This window comes from Hirundo rustica, chromosome 3, assembly GCF_015227805.2.
Source record: "Hirundo rustica isolate bHirRus1 chromosome 3, bHirRus1.pri.v3, whole genome shotgun sequence".
NCBI classification, from domain to species: domain Eukaryota; kingdom Metazoa; phylum Chordata; class Aves; order Passeriformes; family Hirundinidae; genus Hirundo; species Hirundo rustica.
In genome coordinates, this window is record NC_053452.1 from 58,589,896 (window position 1) to 58,616,965 (window position 27,070).

The 27,070-nt window shown below is 38.9% G+C and overlaps 1 protein-coding gene across 1 annotated transcript in view; it reads left to right on the plus strand.

Moving 5' to 3' along the window:
* IGF2R (insulin like growth factor 2 receptor) overlaps window positions 1-26,940 on the plus strand; it is a 59,315-nt gene extending 32,375 nt beyond the window's left edge. The window contains exons 22-48 of the mRNA XM_040057874.1: window positions 1,604-1,778; window positions 3,062-3,229; window positions 3,791-3,934; window positions 5,183-5,361; window positions 5,720-5,807; window positions 7,228-7,431; window positions 7,853-7,983; window positions 8,676-8,773; window positions 9,527-9,663; window positions 10,243-10,433; window positions 10,981-11,107; window positions 11,443-11,565; window positions 12,577-12,839; window positions 14,468-14,680; window positions 15,599-15,748; window positions 16,783-16,944; window positions 17,423-17,624; window positions 18,034-18,180; window positions 18,306-18,540; window positions 19,520-19,656; window positions 20,482-20,596; window positions 21,608-21,754; window positions 22,154-22,338; window positions 22,779-22,965; window positions 24,003-24,167; window positions 24,769-24,838; window positions 25,253-26,940. Coding sequence (XP_039913808.1) covers window positions 1,604-1,778; window positions 3,062-3,229; window positions 3,791-3,934; window positions 5,183-5,361; window positions 5,720-5,807; window positions 7,228-7,431; window positions 7,853-7,983; window positions 8,676-8,773; window positions 9,527-9,663; window positions 10,243-10,433; window positions 10,981-11,107; window positions 11,443-11,565; window positions 12,577-12,839; window positions 14,468-14,680; window positions 15,599-15,748; window positions 16,783-16,944; window positions 17,423-17,624; window positions 18,034-18,180; window positions 18,306-18,540; window positions 19,520-19,656; window positions 20,482-20,596; window positions 21,608-21,754; window positions 22,154-22,338; window positions 22,779-22,965; window positions 24,003-24,167; window positions 24,769-24,838; window positions 25,253-25,654 — 4,545 coding nt within the window. The 3' untranslated portion in view covers window positions 25,655-26,940. The remainder of the gene's footprint in view (window positions 1-1,603; window positions 1,779-3,061; window positions 3,230-3,790; window positions 3,935-5,182; window positions 5,362-5,719; window positions 5,808-7,227; window positions 7,432-7,852; window positions 7,984-8,675; window positions 8,774-9,526; window positions 9,664-10,242; window positions 10,434-10,980; window positions 11,108-11,442; window positions 11,566-12,576; window positions 12,840-14,467; window positions 14,681-15,598; window positions 15,749-16,782; window positions 16,945-17,422; window positions 17,625-18,033; window positions 18,181-18,305; window positions 18,541-19,519; window positions 19,657-20,481; window positions 20,597-21,607; window positions 21,755-22,153; window positions 22,339-22,778; window positions 22,966-24,002; window positions 24,168-24,768; window positions 24,839-25,252) is intronic.
* The last annotated feature ends 130 nt before the right edge of the window (window positions 26,941-27,070 follow it).

Here is a 27,070-nt window from a genome sequence, read left to right on the forward strand (position 1 = left end):
AACTTAGAACAGTTCTCCTGTGGGTTTTAACTGTCACAGAAACAACCGCCCCAAGAAACCTGCCTTTGTGACCCCTCCCAGGAGCAGTTTCCCAAGCTGCTTATGGGTCATGGGTCTTAGACTTTTGCATACTGGGGTGTCACTTTTTAAAGATGAATAACTCTAAAGCAAAGGATTTTTCATCTCAAGGTACAGAGATATCTTCTTACTTCTTCACTGGCGCAGAGAGCTTCTCATCTTTATCTCTGTTCAAGCATCTTATAAGATTAATATTACTTAGTCCATCACAAACACCTTTGCTCAAATCCATACACAAATCAAAACAATCATCTTCCCAAATGCATATCTTTCTCATGATTTAAAGGAATGATCTAAATATAGAGTTCATTCCCATGGTTCAAATAAGAATGGAACAACCAACTCTTCAACCCTCTGTCCCACTAGTCTTTTCACTCTTGCTCTAACTTCATGCTGTTTTTTTTCTTTATGTTCACTCCATCCTTTCTGACTCTCTCAGAGAAGGGCTAAGCTCTGGAAGCTTCATGTTGCTAAGAAAGAGTTAAATCTGCTCAGAGTTTTTGTCTCTCTCTCTGTAGCTCATGGTGTTAGGTGTTCAAGGCTGTGCCGGTGAGGGAGGAAGAACTCACACAGAAACATCAGGGATCAGAGCACCTGGGCAGTCCGGAATCAAAAAAAACCCAAGCGGGATCATAAATGCCTTCTCAGCCACCCCTCAGTGTAAATCAGGGTGGCCCCAGCTTAAATGGTGCCCATAGCTCTTATCAGGGCCCAGCAGAGATCTCTCCCTGCTCCAGGGAAGTTTGGATACAGTAGTTGTTGTAAAGCAGCAACCTCTCCTTCCCCCTGCCCCCCTCACCCAGGAGCCGATGGAATCCGGCCCGGCCTCAGGCCAGCTCCCCCCAAAAAGGGGGGAGCAGCAGGCCCAGCTCGATGTTACCTGTCTCTCTCTGGCCAAAGGAAAGAAGGAAAAAGACCCACCTACAGGAAATCAAGGGGTTTTATATGGTACTTCCCAAAGTCGTAGCCAGCAATTTTCAATGGTCAGAACAGACACTAACATTCTAACTAACTCTCTGATAGGTCCTTTCTTTTCCAGAGCAATTCCCAGGTCCTGACCTGGAGAATTAGTCTACATTCTTCTATAACTAAAAAACCAAACTGTACTAACCCATGACATGGACTCTGTTGTGTACTATCAATTTGTCTGCTGATTCAGAAGAAATTGACAGGGAAGGCCTAGAAGGGGATTTAGTCTGTCCATATCAGTGTTTTTAATGTAATCTGCTTGTGTCAGTAGACTTAGGCTGTCACAGATAATACAGTAGTGGTATCTTTAGGCCAAGAACAAACTTGCTGAACCACATCCTGTACTTCTAGTGGGGAGAATTTGTGGACCCTGTAATCTGAAGATTGAGGATACTCTTAGTGTATTATAGTTGAATTACAGTGTCATTTCCAGATTGCGTGACAACTGTGTAACAGTTCTTGACAAGGGTTTTACTGATGTAGAAATGGCCATGTGGACCTTGTTTTTCTGATGCAGTTAATACTATGTACATCTGTGTGTTTTCAAAACTTCTAGCTAAACATTTGTGGACACTTGTCCTATTGTGGTGAAATCAATGGCAAAACAGCTGCTGGGTGTGAAAGAGAAAATCTGACACCTGTGAGGCCGCTGGAATTGGACAAAACCCTTTATCTATCCAGTGAAGGGTTTCTAACTCTTACTTACAGAGGTCTTCTTCGTGTGGAATCAGGTGAGTTCAAGAAACCCACAGTGTATTGTAAAAGTGTGAGTGGTCTTTGTTCCTTCTTTTGTTTCTGTACTGAAGTCTGTTTGGCTTGGTGTTAATTACTTAAACAAGCTGGCTCATATGGAAATTTTAGGAAGAAATAAAGTTACGCAGAAGGTAATGGCTCAATTTTCAGTAATGCGTGTACTCTAGGAAAGTGACTCAACAGGGTATTTTCCTTAGCAGATGAGAAAATACTGCACCTTGCATGGAGAAACAGATAGTCAAACTGGGAGAACAAAATGAACTCAGGTTCTTTTTCTAAGTGAAGTAATAGCTTTTAGCTTCAGTTTCATGCATAATGTTCTCTAAAGTTGTTTTATATCTGAAGTGTCAGTTTTTAGAAAGCTTATACTCTCCTGTATGGAATTTTTTGAATTAGTGCTCTAATACTTCATGTATATCTACTTCATGAATTAAAGTCTCTTCTGCAGATAAAATAAATGAAAAATGTGTATCTAGTTTTTTTAATATTAGATGCTCTCCAGTTATACTGAAACTGAGCTTCATAGAAAGGAATATGACATCTTAACAACAAAAGACCTTGGGAAAACCGGGATTTGGATTCAGGAACCTCAAATGCTTGGGCGTGCTTGTCCTCTGCACAAATTGCTGGGGTGCTATCTCTTCTTTTCTCAGTTGTGACATTTTTGTACACAATATGTAAACAGTGATTAAGCTCTTACCTATTTTGTATTGAGAGATTTTACAATTTTTATAACACTACTAAACCTTTTGATGATAGATGCTACTCCCTGACATAATTATTTCGCTTCTTGAGGACTATATTAACATATACTGCTTTGATAGAACCAGTATTATTTGTTCTGCGGTCCTTACACTCAGCTTCTTAAAAACAAACAGAACCCCCACACCCTAAACTTTGTGTGATATAATTTGAAAGCTGCTGTTACCGCTGGTGATATTGTAAAGGGTTTCTGCTTCTTCATATATGTCAAAGAGCATAGGGAACAGAGATCAGTGAAGGTAATTATGTTCTTGAAATATGTCAAGGTGCTTTGGTCTCTTATTTGTAGAGGTAGTGGTGGCTGCTAGGCAATTTTTCATAGCTCTCTAAAGAAGGCTTACATATTTAAAGCTAAAACCCCATAAGCAGTAAGGTAGTGTTATCCTTGAAGCAGTTAGCAGTAAAAAACTGTTAGAAAATTTTGAAGTCAAGTATTATCTTGAACTTAAATTCGAATGTTCCAAACAGAACCATCAGTAGATAAATGTTTGTTTTATAGGAGCATCAGACATGTTCAGAGTGACTTTCATTTGTAATGATTCATATCCTGGAGAGCTTAAGTTTGTGCGTGAGGAGATAAACAGCATGCTGCAAGTCCATGATACTTTTTTTGAGTTTCACACAGCTCTGGCTTGTGCTCCTGCTCCCGTAGATTGTCAAGTTACAGGTAAGTACCTGGAATTTAGGTGGGCTCTGTCCCATATTGGGAGGATTAACTGAACAGCAAACTTCTGCTAAGTGGAAGGCTTTAAGAATACCTATTGTGAAGATATTTGTAAGACTTAAGATCTTTGTAGAAGTTGTAGGGTGGGAGAAAAGGTAACTTTTTTGAAGCAGTCTTAACTTACAAAAACAGGGAAAGAAGCTAATTTAAAATATTGTGGTATTCACAAGAAAGCTCATAATTACTTTGAAATCATTTAATTGTCATTGTGACGGATGATGCTTCAGCCCAGCTCTGAAGGAAATGAGTTAATTTAGTATTGTTGTCTGTTAAAATGCACCTGGGAATTGTGGAGAAATTGCATTTGGAAAGTAACTGTCAGGGGAACTATGGTCTGCATTTGGCCTGGTGAGGTTTTTGTGGCAACAGTATGTTCTCTTAATACATATCTAATGTGATTTTGAAATTATTTTGAACTGTGTATTTGTCAGTGAAACTGGTATCATTTCAAATACAGTTCTACTGCAAGTATTAAGTTCTCTCAGCTTACTACATTTCTTCCAGATGCTGCTGGCAATGAGTATGACTTAAGTGACTTGAGCAAAGAGGGTGAGCCATGGGTTGCTATAGACACTTCAAAGGAAGCAAAAAAGCGAACGTTTTTCTTGAATGTCTGCAAGCCCTTGCCCTATGTGACTGGATGTCCTGGTAAGCCAAGTGGCAAGTACTTCTTGTGTCTTTTGATGCAAGAACTTATAGTCAGAATGATGTCCCTGGGTATTTTAATAAGATTTGTTGCCTCCTGTCTGTTTAATCGCAGAAATAGCATAGACCTGGGTGACACATGTCGGGAGTATTAATAAACAGACTTTTACAAACTGAGAGCAGTCTTAATGCTTATCAGGACTCTTGCATTGAGATGGATATTAATGCATTTGGGAAAATTGCATTGAGGGCTGTATTTGCCAGGATCTGTGATTTTATTACTATTTTCTAAAGAAGATAGGAAAGTGTCATAGTTTAACCCCAGCCAGCAATCAGCCCCATGCAGCTGCTTGCTCACTTCCCCACCAGCAGGATCAGGGAGAAAATCAGAAGAGTGAAGGTGAGAACTTGTGGGTTTGGGTAAAGGCAGTTTAATGAGCAAAGCATAAGCTGGGCACACAAGCAAAGCAAAACAAGGCATTAATTCCCTGCTTCGAATGGGCAGGCAGGTGTTCAGACGTCTCCAGGAGCGCAGGGCTGCATCACATGTAACAGTGACTTGGGGAATACAAACACCATCATTCCAAAAGTCCCTCCCTCCTCCTTCTTCCCCCCACTTTATATACTGAGTATGATGTCATATGGTCTGGGATATCCCTTTGGTCAGTTTGGGTCACCTGCCCCTGCGGTGTCTCCTCCCAGCCTGTGCACCCCCAACTTCCCTTGCCATGTGAGAAAAGGCAGAAAAGGCCCTGTCTCTGTGTGAGTCCTGCTCACCAATAACAAAAATCCCTATATTGTCAACCCTGTGTTCAGCACAAATCCAAAACACGGCCCCTACTTACCACTGTGAAGAAAATTAACTCCACCCAGCTGAAACTAGTAACAAAGTCAAATGTTGAAGCCTCCTAACTGAATGAGGCCAGAATGTGAAGCTTATGCCATGTCTTCCTGCATTTTTAACCAGTTTAATATATTTAACTACTGTAGCCTTTAGGAGTCTGTGGAACTGGATGAATTAGTGCAGTTTCAAAGATTTCAGTGTGCAGGAGTCACTTGTTCTATTCCTCAAAGGCTTGAGATACACAATGTTTCTAACTGTATTGATGAATATGTGTGTGTTGTGTTCTGCTTCAGGGGTGTGAGACAGTTTACTTCAAAGCTCTCTTAAAGTTACCCTGTTATATTATTTTACAGTCAATTAAACTAGTTGTCAAAGCTTTGAACTAAAGCCCAGTTCTTTTCCTGTAGGTGGTGCCATAGGATCTTGTGTGAAATACACTGATAAAAGCAAGAACCTTGGAGTCATTCAGATAAACCCCCAGGCTGCTACTGATGGGTCATTAAGCATTATCTACTTGAATGGTGATACGTGCAAAGACAATCAGCGTTATTCCACACGTATCATCTTCCAGTGCGATCAAACAACGGTACCTTTCTGTTCTGCTTGCTGTTAATGAGGATTTTAGTGCTTGTACCAAAAGAGACTGTGTTTACTCCTCTTGAAATGGAGCAACTGATTGTAAAAAGTAAAATCTTACTTACTGGGTTTTTCTTTGTCTCTTCTTAATAAAGCTCTGTCTGTTCTGCTGAACCTGTAGAACATGATAGTGAACTATCATGTAATCCTGTGAGCAACCAAAACCAGATCTTTGCTGGACCTGAATACTGAAATTTGGTAGTGGAGACTTTAAACTGCAACTGCAGTAAAAAAAAGCCACGCATGTATGTTTTGAGACTTGCAGTGTAGTTATTAGTAAGCTTCCTTCGTATGGCTCTTTTCTGTAGGGATCACCAGTGTTGGAGCAAGAGAATGACTGTGAGTTTGTCTTTGTTTGGAGGACCTTGGCAGCATGTCCTGTTCACAAAGCAGAAGGTAAGTGTAGTTATTTGAGCTTTAAAGTATCAGTCAAACTATTCAAGTAATAAATACTTGAATGAAACTATGTTGGTTTCTTACCCTGTGAATCTTTCTGTAAAAAGTGTTGGCTTGTGGAGGAATATCTATTCTGAGCTTTAAACTAACTACAAATCCTATCTGATATTAAAAGTACAAGTTAGGATGACAGGCAAATGTACTTGCCTATCTAGGGAAAGAAGATAGGCTAATAATGCTGTTTTGAGAAAGCATTGCAGTACCTCATTTAATCACAGACAGACGTGCTAGTAAATACTAAAGCATCAGGTTTCATGAAAATTCTGTGCCTGGCAAGTCATTCCCTGTCCCTCACTAAAGACTGGAAGCAAGACTAAACTTGCCCCTAGTTTGACAATGGAGGAGAGGCTAGTGGGGGAGTCTGTTTGTATTTGACAGGATGTGCAGCAAGAAATCACAAGTTCTAGTTCTGGTACTTGATTGTCTCTTAGATGGAAGATTGGGTGTGTGGGCATCTTCTCTGCCTTTTCAGGCTTTGTTTTACAGCTTGTAGATAATTCCTTATAAAACATCTGGAGTTCCTGTAAAGGATCCATCGCAATGGCTCTAGACATTATTGAGACTGCCAGTGTTCGCAAACTGCTGCTCTGTAGCACGTAATTACTGTGCAGGACACTGAATTGTGTTTTTGAAAGGAAGAAAACTGATGTCTTTAGCTTGGTACCAACTTGGATGATAGAGAAGAGCATAATATTCAAGTGATACAATCTGATGATTTTTTAAAAAAGTTTCTGAATATTGAGCAAAGGGTCACTTTAAAACTGAAGACTTGATCAACAGCAAAGTCACTGACGTATATCAGCTAATGAGACTCATGAAACTAGAATTTTCCTAATCTTCTTTTATGTGCATCTTTGTAGATTTGTAAGCTGAAGTAATATTTCCTATGACCAATTATTTTCTTAACTCAGCAAACTCCAGAGCTGTTAAAAGAAAATACAAGACTTGACATCTAGGACATCTTTTGCTTTGATCTTGCGACCTTGCTATTCTTTCCAGATAATTAACCAAGTTCTGGATTTAGTGTCTCTGATTCTGTACTTAACCTTCAGCACAGCTGAAAGAAGAGCTTGAGACCACTCTGAGGCAGTTTTTGAACTACAGTGTGACTTTTGTATCTTGCTTTAGTGGCAGTTATAAAAGAAATGTGCCATTTATATATAGCCACATAGTTCTGGATATTGGTGACTTCCTGAAATGAGTTGCTTAGCTGAACTAAGATGGTTCTTCAGTGTCACTGCCCTCACGTAGCTACTCATTTTGTTCCTTATTTGTCCAGTAAGCTTTAATTGTCCCCAGAGTATTTGGCAAGGCTAATAGATCTTAAGTTGTATTTTAAATTCTTAACTTCTCTTTAAAGGAAACGATTGCCAGGTGAAAGACCCAAGGTATGGTCATGTTTTTAACCTGAAGCCACTTTCCAATAAAGACATCAAAGTGAGTACAGATGAGTATGACTACTACTTCAGAGTTTGTGGAGAAATAAAAGAACATTGCACTGAGGGTCGCAGTGTTGCGTCGTGTCAAGTAAAGAGGAGGGACAGTACTTTCCAAAAAGTAGCAGGTACTGCACTTACCTAAACCAACCTAGGGAATGGGAAGATTAATCGGGGTGTGATGGAAGAAGGATTCTTGCTGATTTAGTACATCTAATGAGATAAAGCGCCTCACTGCTTTTGCTCAACGTCCAGATAAAATATACATGTAGTTACCTTGGCACTCAGTAATGAATGAGCTCAGCCTTACTGTGCTGGAGGAGTATAGCCTCAATAACTGGATTGAAAGTTTTAGAGGAAGGTTAAGTAAATCAAAGATAATAAACCTGTCTATCTATTCTTTTAGGTTTTTATTTATTTAGATTTTTATTCTTTTAGAATAACCTCTTTAGTGCATTTTATTGCTGTTTGTGACCCTGTTGTCAGAGGCATTACTGCAGTTGTGCCTTTACTGTAGCTGTTGACTTTTTCTCAACTCTTTGCTTCTAGGCTTACGTACAGACAAACTGACTTTCAAAAATGGTTTAATAATGATTAATTACACCAGTGGAGAAAAATGTCATAAAATATATGAACGATCGACTGCTATATTATTCTATTGTGACAAGACTACATCTGAGGTTAGTTTCAAAACATGTTTCCTGTACATATTATATTCCAGAGTTGCCTTCTTTTTTAAAGTATGCAAGGTTAGGGTGAAGAACATGAGCATGCCTAATCATTTACAGATTAAACAGGCAATTCTAAGGTCCTGTGAGGGGACAAAAAAATGAAGAAAGTTTTGAATTTTCTGTTTATGGGTGATACCTTTACCATTGCCCAAGAAGATCAGTGCATTTTGTTCCTTTAAGGGATGTGGTGTATCATTACCAAAGCTCTTTGAGAAGTTGGGAAGGGATGTTCTTCCATGAATAACAGCTTTTTCTTTGTAAGAAATGAAAGGTAGAAGGTTGAATGTGCAGGAAAGCAGGTATCACATGGCCAGGCTAAAATAAGCTGGTTACTTGCTTTTAGTATCTGTCTGTATTTGTGCTTCTCTTACTGTTCTTAAACAACGGTGTCTAGAATTACTTTTGCTCTTCTTGTTTCATGGGGGAGGCAGCAATTCCTAATGACTACCCTTTTATCAGAAGTATGCATGTGGGTAAGCTCAGGTTTGGGAGGAGCCATGCTTTTTAGCTGGTCAGAGGCATAGTATGACTCTAAGATAATAGATGTGTTTCTGGATCTTCCTGAAGCACAACTGAGACATTTCATAGTTTCAATGTGTCTAAATGAGAAAGAAAGTTAATTTTGTATTGTGTTCTTTCAGCCCGTATTTTTGAAGGAAACTCCAGACTGCACCTACATGTTTGAATGGCATACTCAGTATGCTTGCCCACCTGTTAAATCTACTGAGTGTTCCTACAAGTAAGTTGTTTCCACAAAATTAAAATGGAGCTGTATGTTGAGAGAGACAAATACAACCTTCTTGCAATTCAGTGCAACACTGCTCCTTTAGCTATTGTTTTGACCAGCTAATGCAGCATTCAGTGCCAGTACTTAGTATTTTAAATAACTTTTGCAATTTGTGCTTCTGAAAACTAATTTCACTGGAAGGAAAAAAACAACTTTGAGAATCTTCTGGGGAATAGTAAAAGGGAACTGTTTGGTGTGTATTTGTTGATGGTTGAATGGTGACTGTGTTTGGTTGTTGCAAGTTGTTATTTAACAATAGCTAATTTAAACAAGACTACAACTGTCTGTTTGGAACTTCCACCAAACAATGCTTCAGGAAAAATGTCATTAATATCCAAGTATTAGCTCATTAAAATTGGATGTGGGTCAGATATGGCCAGAATTTGAACCTCTGGCCTCATTATAGGTCTCTACCTTAAGGTAAAACAGTGCACTGTAACTGTGTGTAAGCTTGCCATGCACTGAAAGCCAACGTGCTTGAATAACTCTTGTGTTGGCTGAAAGCTGTGTTTCGTGGGGAGAGCTGGTGCAGTGATATATCCCTCTACTGATTTTGAAGTTTCTGGGGACCACTGCATCTGATGGAGACTTCTTTTCCAGTGTAATACTCTGCTTAGAGTTATCAGGTTAAAATTGCTGTGGTAACTTAAAAATTGCAACTTCAAAATGCTTTATTATTTTGCTTGCCTTTAATCTTTTGTACAGGGATGACGAAGGAAGGTTCTACGACTTTTCATCCTTGACACGGCACAGAGAGAACTGGGAGGCCATTGCTATATCTGCTACTACCCAGAAATACTATATTAATGTCTGCAAGCCCTTAGTACCCTATAGTGCTACACGTAAGTGCAAAATACATTCTTCCTATAGCTAGGGAAGGCAAGTGGTAGGACAGTACTGCTGGTGGCTGTTCTGAGTGAAATAAATCACAAAGCAAAGTGTGCGGAGATAGTGGTGTGATTTTAGCACCAGAGGGAAAGTAGATTGTGAGCCTGATTTCCATCTGCTTAGTGGGTGAGATTCACTAGCAGCTCTTCTCTTGATAACTGTGGTACCCTAGCTCTTCTTTCCTTACCCAAAATTTGCTATAGCTCTTAAAATTGAAATAATCAGTCCAGAATTTCCCTATGGCATCCTCTGACTGACTCTGGCAGTGCAAGGCCAGACTGTAGCCTTCCACTCTGTGGTAGCCTATTTCCCCTGTGGTAGCTGCCACTACTTTCTGCCTGACCTGAAGCGATGTGAGACCATTGCTGCTAGTTGTGATTTTTGGGGAAAACACCCCCTGAGGAGTATGGTTTGTACAATGGCTTGGACATAGATCAGCCATGGTATGAAAGTAGAGTAGTGGATTTTTATTCCAGGCAAGGACACCTTACTAACAGTTGGAGTAATAATGCAGTTTTTGTTTATCTGTGTAGGTTCCTGCCCTTCTGATGCTGCTGCCTCCCTCATTGAGGGTACAAAATGTACCAGTCTTGGGGAAGTGGCTGATGGTCCTCGCTGGGAAAATGTCGCTTTTGTCCTGAAATACATTAATGGAGATCAATGTCCAGATAAAATTCGGAACAGAACAACTATATTGCGCCTCAAGTGTGATGAAAACAAAATTGTAAGTGGGTTCCTTCTGCTGGGATTTTATGCAAGTACTTGCATTTTAGATGCTGAGCAATTTTTAAGAGATAATTTTGTATGCTGTGTTAGCACAAATTTTATTATCTGTAATAGCTTCAGATCATCTGCTTAATGTCTTGAAGATGAATGTAGTGCAGGTTGGAAAGTGTTTCAAGTAGTAAATAATGCTATTGGCTGTGTGGCTCTTAACTCTTGCACATCTCTATGCCTTCCCATGAAGTGCTCTTCCATTTGATGAAATTTGAATCGCCTTTTGGATTTTGTATTGCCCTAGGCTGCTTTTAGCTCTCCTCTCATTAATTTTATTTCTCCTGATAATGATTCTGTCCTGTTGGGTATTTGAAATAATCACAGTTAAATACTCTGTCCTTTGATTAATTCACTGGACTGTGATAATCTGTTCAGGTTTTAGGACTGATGTTTGAACTGAGCTTGGCTACAGGCTGCAGGGTTAAACCTCTTGGCTTGGAATCTTACACTATTACTCTCTAGAGATGTCACTCTCTCCACTCTATTGTGTTTAGGAATCAAAGCCAGAACTTATAACTGCCATTGAAGATTGTGAATATACCTTCTTATGGTTCACTGCTGCTGCATGTCCTCTTAAAAGCAGTGTGCAAAATGACTGTCGGGTAACCAATCCAGCAACAGGTAAGGAGGAGGCCTCAGGATTTTGTATGTGGCAGAGGCTGCTGGAAGCAGCACTACTGTGTTTGTGTTCTTGAGGGACTTTGTTGGAAAAGGGCAGTGTGACACATCTCTGGATAGTGACTAGCTGTTCCTTGGAACATAAATAGTTGATAGTTCAAAACTAGTTTTTCCTCTGTTAATGTGAATAAGTAACTGTTTGCCTTTCTAAGCTAGCAGGCAAATAGGGTCTGGTTAACCTTTCTATTAAATTAAGTTACTGAAAGCTTCTAATACAAAGAAATGTCTTGATTTCAAGTCTGAAAAAGAGATTAAATTGTTCCTTGATCTCCCTATAGGCCACCTCTTTGATTTGACACCATTAAAGCGCGAGTCTGGCTATACCATCAGCGATTCACACAACAGAATAATTGAGTTGAATGTTTGTGCTGAAGCTAAAAGTTCATGTGTTAATGGAGCTGGTAAGCAACTTATCCTCTCTGGTACTGTAATCATTGACTATAGGGTAACCAAAGGAAATGCTTATGCTCAAGTTTACTGTAAAATGTGATGTTTTACTGCAAATGCAGAGCAAGTGAAGGGAACAGCTGATGGCTGTACTGACTAGGAAAAGAACCTAAAACTGTTTTAGGAAATGAGGTCATATATTTTTACCCAACACCATTCACATAGGCTCACTTCAAGTCCCAGTCTCTTCAGTTCCTAATGAACTAAATGGCTATTTCTTTGAACACGAGGGCAGGAATGTGTGTGCTTCTGCTGCATGTCTTTAATGCTGTGAAAATGGAGACTAATATTACAGTGTTCCAGCTAGAGTGAACTTTATAGGGATGCATTGCTGTAACGCATCTGCACTTCAAACCTTTGCCAGTCCTCTTTCTTGCTTTCTTTTCTGTTCTGGGTGCTTCTGAAACATCAGTAGAAGTTAACTTTCTGTTTTAACTGGTTTTAAAGCTGCTTAATTGCAGGTTGAATTACTAGCTCTTCTGTCATGAAAGTCAATATTTCATTGAACATGAAACAGTACTTTAGCATCTTAGATGCCAAAATAGGAAGATTGCTTGTCATGAAAATTATTTTTGTGGCGTTAGAAGAAAGTATTGGATTGATTTGGTTTTTAAGAGGCATCTTAATAAAATTATATATAATCTGTCTGACATTTTATGTTAATTGCTTGGTTTTCAGAGACATGATAACCAAACACTGCTCTGTGGCTGCTTAAGCATGTATAGGTGCAGTATGTTCAGCTGCTTGATGAAGTAATAAAGGCAATATTTGGTCTTTGTACCAGTGCTGTTCAGCTCAGTTTAATGGCAACTCCGAATGGTGTGCAAAGCCATTCTTTCTTAGGAAAATTAAAGTGACACTAAAATCTTACGTTTCCTGCTGTTTATGTTGTATGGTGCAATTTTTCAGGGCAGTTGCATCAGACTTGATCTGTTTCTTTTTTTTTTTTTTTTTTTTTACTTTAGCTGTCTGCATCACAGGTGGCCGAAAACCAGTTAATGCTGGAAAACAGAGTAAAACTTTAAGTTATGAAGATCAAGTGTTAAAGCTTGTCTATGAAGATGGAGATCCTTGCCCTGCAGACCCTGCACTGAAGCATAAAAGCTATTTTAGCTTTGTATGCAAGTCTGATGCTGGAGATGAGAGCCGGCCTGTTCTTGTGTCTTTTGATGAGCAGACATGCACTAGTTACTTCTCTTGGCATACTTCCTTGGCCTGTGAAGAAGAGGTAAGAATTACTTTTGCAGAAAACACTTGTGGGACTTAAAATTGCCAAGGGGGGTTAGATATAATAGCAGTATATTTTAAATTACTTGAGGGAAAGGTTTCTTCCTAAAACAAATTCATATAGGAGTTCTTGAATGCTTTCCATACTGACGTTTTCAACAGGGGTGAGCAATGCTTGACAAACTCCTGCTTCGCATGTTGAGCCAAGTTAAAACTTCTAACACGTGAGCATAGCCCCTTTGTGGAACCTGCTTAGCTGCTTTTCTGTACAGTTCAAATGGAAGCCGCAGGGTGTCGTGTTGGGAAGTGATGGTGAAGATGCTCCAGTGCAGCAGGCCAGCAGAGCTGAGCTTGACTTGACGATGGATAGCATCTCTGTGCACGGGGATAGCCTTTGTTTCTAGACAGGTGACTAGAGGCCAGGCAAGTGCATGATTAGTTTGCTTGGTGCAAAACACACTAAACCTTGATAGCATGAATTTAGAATCAGCTTCTGATGTACAACACATGCTGTAACAACATAATCTGGTCAGTGGAGTTGAACTGGTGCTCCAGACAGTGCTTTGAGGTAGACTTTAGGTAAATTTAGCTACTGAAAAAATGACTGGTAGGGTGTGGGTGCATGGATTAAAGGGCAGCACTAGGAGTAGAAAGCTAAATGAACAATTGGATTAATTTAGATATTTTCTTAATTCCTGAATATTTTCTTTTGTGAATCTGCCTAATCATTATTTTTGCTGCTTTGGTTACCTCTGGTGTGACCACCATTCTCTACAACAAGTTGTTTTTCCTCCTCATCACTGTTTCTACAATACTACAATAGCTCTTGCTTCCATTTATGAAAATATCTTCCGATTTTTCTTTCCCCAACAGGAACTGTCACATCTTCTCCTCAAGCCACACACAGTTCTGGTTTCACCTTCAGTAATATATACCATACTGCAATACAAATGAGCAATACCCAATCCCACTGTGTTTTCTAGCCTGTAAATTCCATTTGATGATCCTTACTGCACTTCTAATCCCTTTTTTCTTAGTGACCCAAGCTATTGCAGTGTGATGATATCTAGGTAGCAACAATGATTATTTGTCCTGAAATTTAATGGTAATTTTGTTAGTTGCTCCTTTTCCAATATCTAAACAAGAATAGAGTTCTCAAATTACTCATAGATTCTCAGTAGGTATGAAATTCTAAGGAAACCTAGTGTACTCAAGCCATCAACTTGCAATACGCTAACTTTATGTTGTTGTAATGTTGTTATAACCAAGCTTGTTTGTTGGAGGGGGTGGAGAAGAGGGGAGGAAATCACAGGGCTTGATCTTTAGAAATCATAGTGACTATGTATGCTGTAATATGTGTGCCAGAGCTTTGTCTTGGTATTGTTCTGATAGGGACTGCATTCCATAAGAGTGCTTAAATGATCAAGGTTTTTCATATGCTGCTTGTAGGTGCTTAGTATCTATAGACAAGCAAAAATTATAACAAATGCTGCTTTTGAAACTTTTCAAATGCTTACATTTGAAACTTTTAAATGCAGCCATGTTTCTGGCCCTAAGAAGGTTAAGATGTTTGTCATTAATCAAAGCAAATAATAAAAGAATAAGAGCAATAAATGTACTTTCTTGTAGGTGAAGTGCTCAGTAATAAATGACAGTTCCATTATTGACCTGTCTCCTCTGATCCATCGCACTGGGTATTATGAGGCATTTGTGGATGAAGATATTACAGATGTTTCTCCAGACTTCTACATCAACATTTGTGAGCCTCTCAATCCTATCAAAGATGTCAATTGCCCACCTGGAGCAGCTGTTTGCATGGTTCCTGTTAATGCATCGCCAATAGTAAGTACTATGCCAGGAATCACTGAAGTGTGCATTTCATTAATAGATTAATATAGTATCCCTGCCTAGAGACCTGATTTGAACCAGAAGCTTGACAACGGATTAAAGAAATGGAATGCAGAATTAAAATCTCCCCTGCAAAATTCCATTTCATTGCTTTTCTCTATGAAGAAGTATTTTCCTATAGTGAACCTCGGTGATCTTTTTGGATATCAGAAGATTCAATACAGTGATAAATATAAAAGTTGCTACAGAGAATTTTTTCATGTAATGAAAGTATTTGCGTGCCAAAGTGCTGTGTGCCAAATATGGACACTGGGAAGCAGAATGTCTTAGCCATTCTGTGGCTTAGTTGATCTTGTGATACAGCCTGTTGCAATTGGAAGCGGTCCAGATGCTAGTATGCTTCAAAATGCAGTTAGGTCTTCATATAAGAACTTGACAGCTACATAAATAGCAAGCCTGTTACAGAGGATTGACTAACTTGTCTGTGTCATTACATTGAGAGATCTAGGTTTGTTCTTTTGAGGACTTGTTTGCAAGCTCTAGAAGATAGACATAAAAAGCTGTGGTTGTTTTCCATGAATTCACATATTCATCTAGGGACCTTACTCCATTGTTAATGCTGTTTTTAAGTGGTGTTGGTAATTTGGCACATTAATGTAAAGAAGAATCTTCCTCTTAAGAGGCAGAAACTCCTTGGCTTTTGTTAAGCTTAGTCAAAAACTGTTTTGAGTTGCTCAACTTGTGTTGTGTTAGGTTTGAAATGTAATGGCTGTTCTTTGAGTATAGAATGTGGTTTTTGAAAGTGCAATAGTCATGCTCCTGTGATGAATCTGAATTGATCTGAATCTCTGAGCTGATCTGGAATCTAGGTATGTCCTGTAATTCTATTAATACATATTTTTGTTTGTGCAGGATATTGGTCGTGTTACTGAACCTCCCCAGTTCAATAAGGCAGTAAATGAAGTTCGCATCACTTACAACAGCACTACTCCTTGTCAGATAAAGAATGGATTGAACTATACTTCTGTTATTGTATTTCACTGCAGCCAAGGAACTAGTCTGGTAAGACATCTGTTAAACTTAGGTTGATATTGGAGTGTAATGGAAAGTGGGTTGTAACCAGTGTTAGCTTTGTTTAAAAATAAGTCAAGGATTTGTTTCTGTAATGTCTGGATGGACTCGTTTCAAGAAGTATCATCATATTTGTTTTCTTGACTGGCCAAAATTTTATTGAGTGCATGAACTTTAAGCTTGAGAGTGATGGGTTCTGATGAAGTCAAGCATCAGGTTCCACAGAACTAATGTAATGGTAACTTATTGCTGACATTGAACTTAATGCTGTATTACACCTTGTTTAGATCCTAAAGTTTGTACTTGTATCTCAAGCTAACACAAGAACCAGAATAACTGTACAGGTGTTACTGTGAAGTGTTCCCTCTATGCTGTAACCTTTTCCATAATCACACACAACTTTAAAAATTTGCATTTAGTTACTTAGGTTTTTACTTTGTGTCAATACCCGAACACTGAATTGAGTTCGTTTGGTGATGTGAATCTACCATTTCTTGATTTTTTTTTTTTTTAAATGCCTCAACAAACTGTAGAGAAACATTTAGATATGTTTGTCAAACTAGAGGTTGTTGAAGATCATGAAACCATTTTCCATCAACATAGGGCATGAGCTGAAACTTGAGGCAGCTCTGAATATTACACAGACCATACTAATACTTTCGTTTAAAACATGATGAAGTAAATAATATTCTCTCTAAACTTCAACTCAGTGGAATTTCTTAAAGCTCTCTGCCGTCAAGGAGCACAGCTCTCACACTTCTGCTGTTTGCAACGGAGCTGAGCATCAAAATCTCAACCCGAATTAAGAAGAAAGCTTGTGTACCTTGAGTGTTGTCTGGAGCTAGGTAGAATGCACTACCCTTAAAAGTTTTTTTGGTACTGGTTATAATATAGTGTTTGTCCTACAATCAGTGAAGTCTAGCCATGGTAGTAACTGAGCTTAACTATTGGGAAGGGGGAAAGTGCGGAGACAACAACAAACTGTCCAGAAATTAAATGTGAATTCCTGTGTTCTTTGGTAACAGGGTAAGCCAAAGATGATAAGGAAAATTGACTGCACTTTTGTGTTTGAGTGGGAAACTCCACTTGTGTGTCCTGATAAAGTGAAAACTTTAGGTTGCTCTGTGATTGATGAACAGCTGCACTATACATTTAACCTGACCAGCCTTTCTGGAAGATCATTCGAGGTAATGCCTTCTTGTGGTGTGACATTTATTTCTTTATTTGTAATTGCCTTTTGCTATAAACATTTTAAAACTGCAGGAAGGGTTTCTTTTAAGCATTCTGTGTGAGGAATGGCTGAAACATGCTATGGTCAGTATTGATACTTGTTTGGCTTCTGACAGAGGGAATAATATTAGAGGGTATAACGTTCTAATGTTTTTGAGAGTGAAGTTAATGGACACAGTGATGGGTGAAGGAATGAGAAATCTTCACCTTTGACAGGATCTTGAATGAGAAAGCATGTCTGCTGTACCCTGTTTTATCTGTGGTCCTGTGTGCTTTATCTGTAGTTTTGTCACATTAAGGAAGGCCAGACTTGCGAAATTAGTTATCTTTTCCTCCTGCATTTCATAAGTGCTGCCTGGGACTTGGTTTATGAAGCACTTGTGTGATTTCGTATTGATCCTAGACTTGTTGTGATGCTTCTGACTGTCTACACAGGTATTCTCTGGATCCAATAATTACCACGTTGGTGTGTGCAGTGTAGGCTTGCCCCAGGGAAAATGCAGAGATGGGGCAGTGTGTCTGACATCTAAAAGTGGGATGTCATCTTTTGGAAACATAAAGGAAATGAGAATGGACTACAGCCACCAGGATGAAACAGTCATCTTGCAATATACAGGAGGTGATCGGTGCCCTCCAGGTAAGATCAGAGCAGACCCATTCTTTATGTTCAAAACTTGTCAGGATATTTTTCCATTAAAATATGAGGTTTTGTTGTGACAGGAGGAAGCAACCTAGATTTTACGTGTAGTTTTGCTAAATGTTTACAAACATGTAGTTTTGCTAAATCACAAGCATTGTACTAATCTGCAACATCAACATGTATCTCCCTGGAAGAGACAGTGCAACTTTTCTGTAGGGATGATTGTAGATAATTGTATGCTACATCTGGTTTTCTAATTTGGTTTAAAGCCAATATTTTAGTATTTCTGTTATCTGCCACTGACCTTTCTTTAGTATTGAAGTACAGGCTTTGAATAACGTTCCAAATACAGTTACGCCTCCTATTCTACTGTGTGTACTTATGGGATTATATCTTTCCTTCTCAGTGACTGACAAGGGAGAGCTCTGTGTGTTCCCCTTCAAGTACAAAGGGAAGACCTATGAGGAATGTATTACAGAAGGGAAGAATAGGCCATGGTGTGCTACAACTGAAAACTACCAGGGAGATGAAAAGTGGGGATTCTGTAGTAGCAGTAAGTACTTCCTATACTTTATGTACCGGGGTCTTAGCTAACACAGAGATTTAGCTGCATTAAAATCCATACATACCTGCAAGCCTCTTGTAAAATACGCTTATTTCTTTTTTCCAACCTTATAGCAACTGCAAGAAAGGAATCTACCATTATCTTTACATGCGATGAAAATGCTGGTGTTGGGAGCCCATACCTTCTCAGTGAGACTCTTGGTTGTGCTGTGACATTTGAATGGAAGACTCAAGCTGTTTGTCCTCCCAAGAAAATGGAGTGCAAGTTTGTCCAAAAACACAGAACATACGACTTGAGAATGCTCTCTTCTCTGACAGGATCATGGATCTTTTTCCACAATGGGAACTCGTGAGTAATGAGCAACTCATAGAGAGCAGCTTGCTTATCAGTACAGTTATAATGTGGCATAGTATTTCTGTTTAGTCTCTGTTCAGTGTCTCAAAACTGTCAGTGTTTAACACTTAATGTAAATAAAAAAAAACCTGAAGAAGGAACCCATTTTATCTGAAGGGACTGAGTAATCACATTCTTTATTCTCACCCTTTCCCTCTATTGGTAACAGTTTTTAAAGGAGGAATAGTCTAAACTAGAATTTATTTTAAAACATTCTATTTAAACTGCTATCTTAAAAATGTGACTTTGTTGTTTAAATGCTATTTTTTTGATTCTTAATCTTGTTGAAGAAAAGTCTTAGCTGCTTTCTTTTGACTAAAAATGTTAACTTAATTTATAACTTATTTTCTGATGTTTAACTGGGGCTTTTCACCCATGTTCCTCAATGTATTAACATAGTGGAAAATATGGATGTCAGGAAGTCATCGACCTCTCCAGCCTCCCTCCTCCAGATAGGAAATAGAAATGAATTGGCAAGGCTGACAGCATCTAATTCTAAACTTATGACAAACTGGGGGGTAACAAAAGGCTTCATTCACCACCTTGCTAGCAGTTCTCTGTTCTAACATCTGAGCTGGTATAACTTTGAGGAGATGCTGAATTTTGGGTAGTACTATAACTTTTGTAAAAGAAAAAAACTTTAGGACATTTCCTGACTCTCTTCCAATTTATGGTTTGGACTTAGGTCAAAATTAACTTGTGACGTAATCTGGTAGATGATCAATTATTTTGTTCTGCACAGTCTTTTACCTGAAAATGATAGTTAGAAGTCATCTGTCAAACCTTAGTACACGTTTTATTCTGTCAGCTAATTTGAGATTTAGTTCCTTGCAACCTGTCTAGCTTCCCATGAAGATTCTAAAGTTTGTGTATCGCTTCTTCAGTTTAGCCTAAATTAATTTTAACCAAGTTTTGTCTACTGTGTTCTGCATAGGTACTATGTGAACCTCTGTCAGAGGGTACACGAGGGACCCACAGGCTGCCCTGAAAGAGCCAGTATTTGCAGGAAGAGCTACAATGGAGATGTTCAAGTTCTTGGACTTGTTCATACGCAGAAGCTGAATGTGACAGGTAGAGTTACTTTTTGTTCCTGTAGAGAGCTAGAGATTAAAGGTTTACATCTTACAGCCTGGCTGTAGCAGTTCTTAAATTATGCTGAAACCTTTATTTTGAAATATTTTTATCAGCAAATCTTCTGTTTAAAAATGAAAACAGAATAATGTTTAAGCCATGAGAAAACATTGAAGCAAATAAACAGTGTTGTCATTAAAGCTGTAAGAAATGAATTATCCACCTGAACATCAAGAAGCCTTTTTATTGCTGTCAGGACACCCAAACACTGGCACAGGTTGTCTAAGGAAGGTTGTGGAGTTTCCTACCTTGGAGGTATTCAAAGGCTGTCTGGACATAGTCCTGGACTGCTGGCTCCAAATGACCTTTCTTGAGCAGGGGTTTTGGACCAGATGACCTTCAAGGGTCCCTTCCAACCTCAGCCAGTCTGTGATTCCATAGCTGTGAGAGGGGAAGTAATTTTTGTTTATCCAGTTTGAAAAGACTTGCTCCACATCTACTAACTTTTTCAATTAAAGCAGTGTGTGAAGGATGATTAATTGGCTCCACCCTTAGGAAAATGAATGAAAACCAATAATCTTAACTCTACTCAAGCTTCAAGTGTAAGGAATATTTTTCAAATTGTTGCTCAGGGAAATTTTCCATCACTTTACAAAAGCACTGATGTGTATTGCCTATGTTTTTCAAATTACTGAAGTACTATAACTGATATATGGTCGACACAGGGGAAAAGAATGCTGGAATAAGGAAATCTAGGGAATGAGCAAAAGAAATTTCTGATAGCTGCTTACAAAAGCCTTTCATCACCATTTCTTTTTCTTCTAGGTGATACAGTGTATATTAGTTATTCCAGTGGGCAAGAATGTAGGAAAAATAAGAAAGTAACAACAATTATAGAACTGAAATGTGCAAGAACGGTTGGCATGCCCATGCTGCAGAGGTGAGTAATAAATTTACATACCGCTGATCTTCCTGGCTGATTCTTTTGTACCTCTCTAGTAAGCCCTTAAATCTCAGGACAGGGGCTGTCTGCTCTGTTGGACAGTCCCTGAAATAATCCATGGTCTGTACTTGCAAGGCATAGGGTCTTCTGGAGTTTTGCAATTGTTCATTTCCATAAACATTGTATTTTGTATTTATCTTAAAATTTCTGGGAAAAAATTTAAGCATTCTGCTTCCAAATTAGGTCTGACAATGGCTTGGATGCTGTTGTTTTCAGTGTCAGTAGCCAATGTCATTGTACAACCACTCTTAACTCTGTTCAAAATCTATTTGTTAAAAAACATTTTCTGGAGGTAAGTGATTGAGCTAATAAAGCATGGATTGTTTCTGTCTTAATACAGTGTATTTAACCAGAAATGGAGACACAAAAGGCTTGAGTAACAATTTACTGGAAACAGAAATTAGATAAGAGAAGAAACAGTAACAGCAGCAATACCAATGACAGAGGGTACAAGAAAGAGCTGAATGATTCAAACGAGACAACAATATATGACTGGGGTCCCTCTGCCATGCTGTGTTGGCCCAGGAGGGACCCCTTCTTCCTAGAAAAAAATATTACCCTATTGTGGCCAGAACCAGGACACTAGCTTATACCTCCTGTCCTGCTTACATAAAAGGCAGAGTTAACATGCTGAAAAAAAGCAGCCTGATATGTTTGTTAGCTAAAATAGATCAATAAAACCCTTTGACACACTGTGGGAATTCTGGAATTTTCAGTAGGAAGTTCAGGTGCAGCCAGGTCTTCTAAAATCATGAAACTGCAGAAAAATCCAGTGTAACTTTTCAGGTACTTTTTTGGGTGCTACTTGACTATTTTAGCTTACTTTAGGTGTGATGCTTAGGCAGGACATTGTCACATGTGGGTTAGCAGTTGTCTTTTCCTTTTCCCATGATGCTAAAAACTTGTTACTCTTTCCTGGAATCATCAGCTCTCTCTTTTATTTGGTAGGTTTGATGAAGAAAACTGTGCTTACTACATCACGTGGGACACACGTGCAGCTTGTGCTGTGAAGCAGCAGGAGGTAGAGGTGGTGAATGGAACAGTCATTAATCCTGCAACTGGGAAAAACTTTTCTTTAGGGGATGTTTATTCCAAGTGAGTACAAAAACCTCAAACAGATCCCAAAACAACAGAATGGTAGAACTAGTTACCTTTCTGGAGAAGATTGCTAAACTGTGCCATTTATCATAGCTACAGAGCACACCATATGGTTCTCACAATCAGTAGTGTGCATGAGCCACTGGATCATACTTTTGTCCTCATATTATCTTAAACCTTTGGAGGTGCTTACGTGTTCACTTACACATTGAGGGCAGTATAGCTGGAAAAATCTGTTTTCCATGCTTGCTAAGGATTATATTTATGCTAAATATCACTCAGCTTGCTCTGGAATCAACCAGTGATAGCATCTGCTGCTGTTGCCAGTCTTATGTTTTGGGAATAACCTCAACCTGTGAGTTTAGACTTAAGAATAGATTTTTTCTGTTTCTTCAGGTTATACACAGCTTCTGGTGATGTACGGACAAATGGTGATAAATATGTGTATCAAATTCAACTTTCTGGTATAATGAACTCAAGTTTCCCAGAATGCTTTGGAGCAAACATCTGCCAGGTGAAAACTAATGAACGGCGTGTTCGGAGAGTTGGTTCTGCCAGAAATGCCAAATATTATGTTGATGGTAAGTACGTGCTCACCAGACAGAATTGCTTGATACTCTGTGAATTGCTTCATCAGAAAATGGTTCTTGGTTCACAACATCTATGCTAATCCGTTTCTGTAAAACTATCCAAAGTCTGTCCAGCATAATTTAGATTTTTTAAATTATTATTTTCATTATTTTTATTCTTTCTTTATTTTTTTTTTCTTCTGTGTAAAGCTCAGTTGCAAGTATGGCTTTAATAGAGGTTAGGGCTTGACACTCGAAGACTGATAGACTTAAAGTTGAAAGACTTTGGTAAGAACAATGCAAGATAGAAGACTTTCATCTCCTGTTTTCATCTGTGCTTGTGCTGCATAAGCAATGGTTTCCTTTAGCTAATTACTTTTTTTCCCAGGGTCTAGTGTTTACGGACTGTTCTCAAGGAAGTAGTATACTACAATTTTTTCTTCTCATTGTAGATGATGATTTGGATGTCATATTTTCATCTGACTCCAGATGTGGTAAAGATAAATCAAAGTTTGTGTCTTCCACCATTTTCTTCCACTGCAATCCAGAAGCAAAGGAAGGCATCCCTGAATTCCTTCATGAGACAGCAGATTGCCAGTATTTATTTACCTGGTACACATCTGCAGTGTGTCCATTAATGTGAGTAGTTGACTTTTTCTGAAAGCAGCTTTTGTCAGCACTTCTCAGGGAAAGGATTTTATGTATTTATTTGTCAAAGTGGTTGGGAAAAGGGGAAAAGCTAAAAAAGCAGTAGGCTTATAGATAAATTGATGATCATGTATGCATTGTTTGGCACATGACTACTAATTTAAAGCTTGCCAAACTGATCTGGACCTAAAGCTGGAGAAGCACAGTGAAATTAATGTCATTGTTTTCACTAAGTAAAACCTACTGTAGCTGACAGAACATGCTGTTTTACGTTCCTGAGAGGAGCAAACAGTTTGTGGATGAGGTGTTTGGTCCCCCTTGCCTTACTTTCTGGAAAACTTTGAAGCTGTGACAAAGACTGGCCTTCCCCTCTATCTGCCCACTTCTTTAGCCTGGAATGGAAAATCATTGCAGGTCTTCAAGGAACAATGAAGTATTTCTGCAATTAAACATGATTAGCTAATCTACTGATTAGTGAAGGGACAGTGTTAAAAGCAGAGTGTCTGTACCTAGGTGCTTAAAATATTCTTGACAGATAGGCAGCCTCACTGTGAAAAGTGGAGTGACTACTGGGAGTGTTTACTTTCTAGCTGCTGGCTTGAAAGCACAGGCAAACTCTTGATTCTGATTTAAACCTGTTGAGGGAGTTCAGTGTGTGAAGTGCCCCAGTCAGAGGAAAGGCAGATAATTTCTGTAGATGTTGCAGCTTGCTCAAGCGCAGAATTGGTTCTAAAACAACAGCTTTGTATGGATGACTGCTGCTGTCTAAGATCTGGAGTGTTTAATTGTGCTACTACTTGACTGTACTTTCATTCACTATTTGATAGCATACTGGGATGTAGGCACAGTATATATATTTGTGTTTTTCAAGTTGTTTTTTACTTAGATAAAATCCTCTAAATTCAGTTCATACAGCTGTTAGGTTGGAATGACAGGATGGTGTGGCATGTCTTTTTTTAATCTGCTGTTTCTAATCCAGTTTAACAAAATTTATCAATAGATATTATCTTTTCAATTTTCATTGCTAGATCAACCAGTGATCCAGGAAACAGTCAGCACCAGACAGATGAGGAGACCCAAATACATAAAGGTCTTTCAAGGAGAAGCCAGGCTGTTGGTGCTGTGCTTAGTGTCCTCCTGGTAGTTCTCACTGCGTGTCTTGTAATCTTACTGTTCTACAAAAAAGAGAGGAGGTAAGAAATTAAGAGGCTGTAGAAGTTTCTTTGTCAGGACTTGGTTTTCTACTAGAAATGAAAGGGGAAATAGTAACCTTAACAGATTTGGCTTCTGTTTTTCTGGTGGTAGCGTCAACTGTCAAACTGCTGATTCCTTCAAATTCTCCATTACTGTCTGAAGGCCCACGTAAAGAGGGCTGGGGTGTACAACTGAGTTGGTCTAGCCTCTCTTGTGGGCAACTGCTAATTAAGGAGCATAAAACAGTATGATAATATTGTTAGTATTTGATATCCCTCTGCTTTCATGGAGCCAGGCTAGATCCATACAAAAAAGTGCAAGTCCTGCTGTTCCTCTGCTTGCCAGACAACTTTTTGGGGTATTTTTCCCTTAGGTATGAAGGCCAGAGGGGTTTCTGAACAGTCAGCCTAAAGCCAGTAACAAGGGGGAAGATGTACATCATCCCAGACTGGATTTTGATAGAGTGGTTCAGGGTCAATGTGATAGTTTGCAGTTCATTTGTTGAAATCCTTTATGTTGTTGTTAAAAATCCAGTGAAGAAAAGTGAGGGCTAATAAGTGGATATAGTGTTCCTAATGTAGTATTCTTTCCTTTGTTTAGGGAAATTGTAATAAACAAGATAACAAACTGCTGCAGAAGATCATCTGGTGTTTCCTACAAATACACAAAGGTAATACAGTGTCAAAATCAAATTTGTTTCTTGCCAAGTTTTCTTAATGTGAAGCTTTTGTTAATAAATAAATAACCCCCTTAATTCCTAGATCCTTTAGTGCATGGAAACCATATGGTGTGGCATTAGGAAAGCCATTAGCTGATATATATATATATTTATATTGTGAAATGGGAAAGGAAGAGAGTTGAGGAAATGAAGAGCGGTCCATAAATTGCCAAAAAACATGCAAATGTACAAGAAGAGAACAAAGTATGTTTCAGCACAGTAAAAAGTGATCCTCTTGCAGTGTTTACTCTCTCACAGCTACCTTAAACCAAGGCTGTGCCTGCTGTGGGGCCTGATGGCTGGGGAGATCAGTGTGTGTGTCAGTCTGGAGTGGCAGATGCAGTCTCCTCTTTTCTTTTCTTGCAGATAAACACTGAAGAAGAAGCTAATGAGAATGAGACTGAGTGGCTTATGGAGGAAGTTGCAGCACCAAATCCAAGAACAGCAAAAGGAGGGCAGGAAAATGGTCACATTGCTACCAAGGCTGTTACATCTGAAGCCCTTACCTCTCTCCATGTGGATGACCTGGATAGTGAGGATGAAGTGTTAACCATTCCAGATGTAAAGATTCAAACAGGAAGAGGACTAGACAAGAGCAAGCACCCACAAAAGAACCTGCACAGTTTTGGCAGTGATAACAAATCTTATTTACTGAATGGAAGAAAGGAAAGGAGAGCAATAGCCAAGCCAGGCCAGCAGCAGGCACAGAACTCTACAAATACAGCATCGTTTCATGATGATAGTGATGAAGACTTGTTGAATATTTAATAACCCCTCTTGTGCCTAATCAAATATATATAGAGAGATTATATATTACGGGACAACATTTCCAACCAAATACGAGGACTTCAGCCTGAAAGATTTTTCTGAATTTTGCCTTTAACAAGAAACCATTGAAAAGGGAAGAAGAGAAAGATTTCTTGGTTGTTTACAATGATCTGTTCAGTAATGACTGGATTTCTGACATCCAGTTGGCTGAGTTAGTTGACTCTCTCTAGCCAGGGCACTTTTTTTTTTTTCCTAAGTCTCAGCATAGATGTTAAATGCTTGCTTTAAAAAGAGAAACCTTTGAAAGGAAAGGATTAAGGCTCCATGAAGCCCCTGGCTTCTGAGACTCAAGTTATCTGACTACTATTGTTTTAACTCCTTGTATTTATTGATCCTCACTACTCAGGTTTGCGTAATAGTAACATGTTCTTCCTGCCGGCAGGGTATTCTTCTATGGGCTCACCCACTGTGAGACAAGGAAAAGTGTAACTTTAGTGTGTTGGGATGATTTGATGTAAATTTTGGAACTGGTCTAATTTATCCTGTAAATTTGAATATCCATTCTAATTTAAACAGATCATTGGTTCAAAGGTGTGGACTGAAAGGTACAATTCTGTATAGCTTTAGCCTGAAGTGGTTGCTGTTCTTCGCATGGTATTTTTTTTTTTTTTGGTACTGGTCATATGACTGACTTCATCAGTATTTGCCTAAGCAGCTGACATGCACCCAAAGATTTTTTTTTTCCTTGATTATGGCTGGACTAGGCCACCTGCACAGAGAACCAGAGTTTTCAAGGATGTAGAGGCAGAGTTCCTATAATACAATCTGCACTACCCAGTTTGTCTTCACCAAAAAAACCCCAAGGACTAGGGGAGCCCTAGTCTGCATGATGCCTCTCTCTAGTATCAATTTCAAGAAAATAAATTTGGGCCAATATTTTTTGATAGCCTAATTCCTAGTCCATATGCTATGATCCTGGCCATAGTCATTGATTTGAAATGTTGCTGGTAATAAATGCAGGTCAGTTTTTCTCTAGCAGTCTTGCTCCTCTCCAGGTGTTTCCTAAATAAAATTATGGACAATGATAGGGTTTCAAAGCGTTGTACGAGAACATGCATTGGTCAGAATTTTTTGAAACTTTTTGTTGTTCCTTTTGGCTGGCTTATTCAGTTTCAACAATGGTTTCTTTTTATAAAAACTCCATTTTGAATCAAAATAGTGTAATATAAATATTCAGCAATTTCAATAAAAGATATGAAGTGGGTATTCCAAATCCCACATCTCAAGTCTGGAATCTTTCTTGTACTTTTCTCTATGCTGCTCACCAGCCTGGTGGGTGCCCTTTCCCACTGTGATGGTCAATACCTCAGTTGTGTCACTCAAAATGAGAAGCAATGCTTGATGACAAAGATCAGA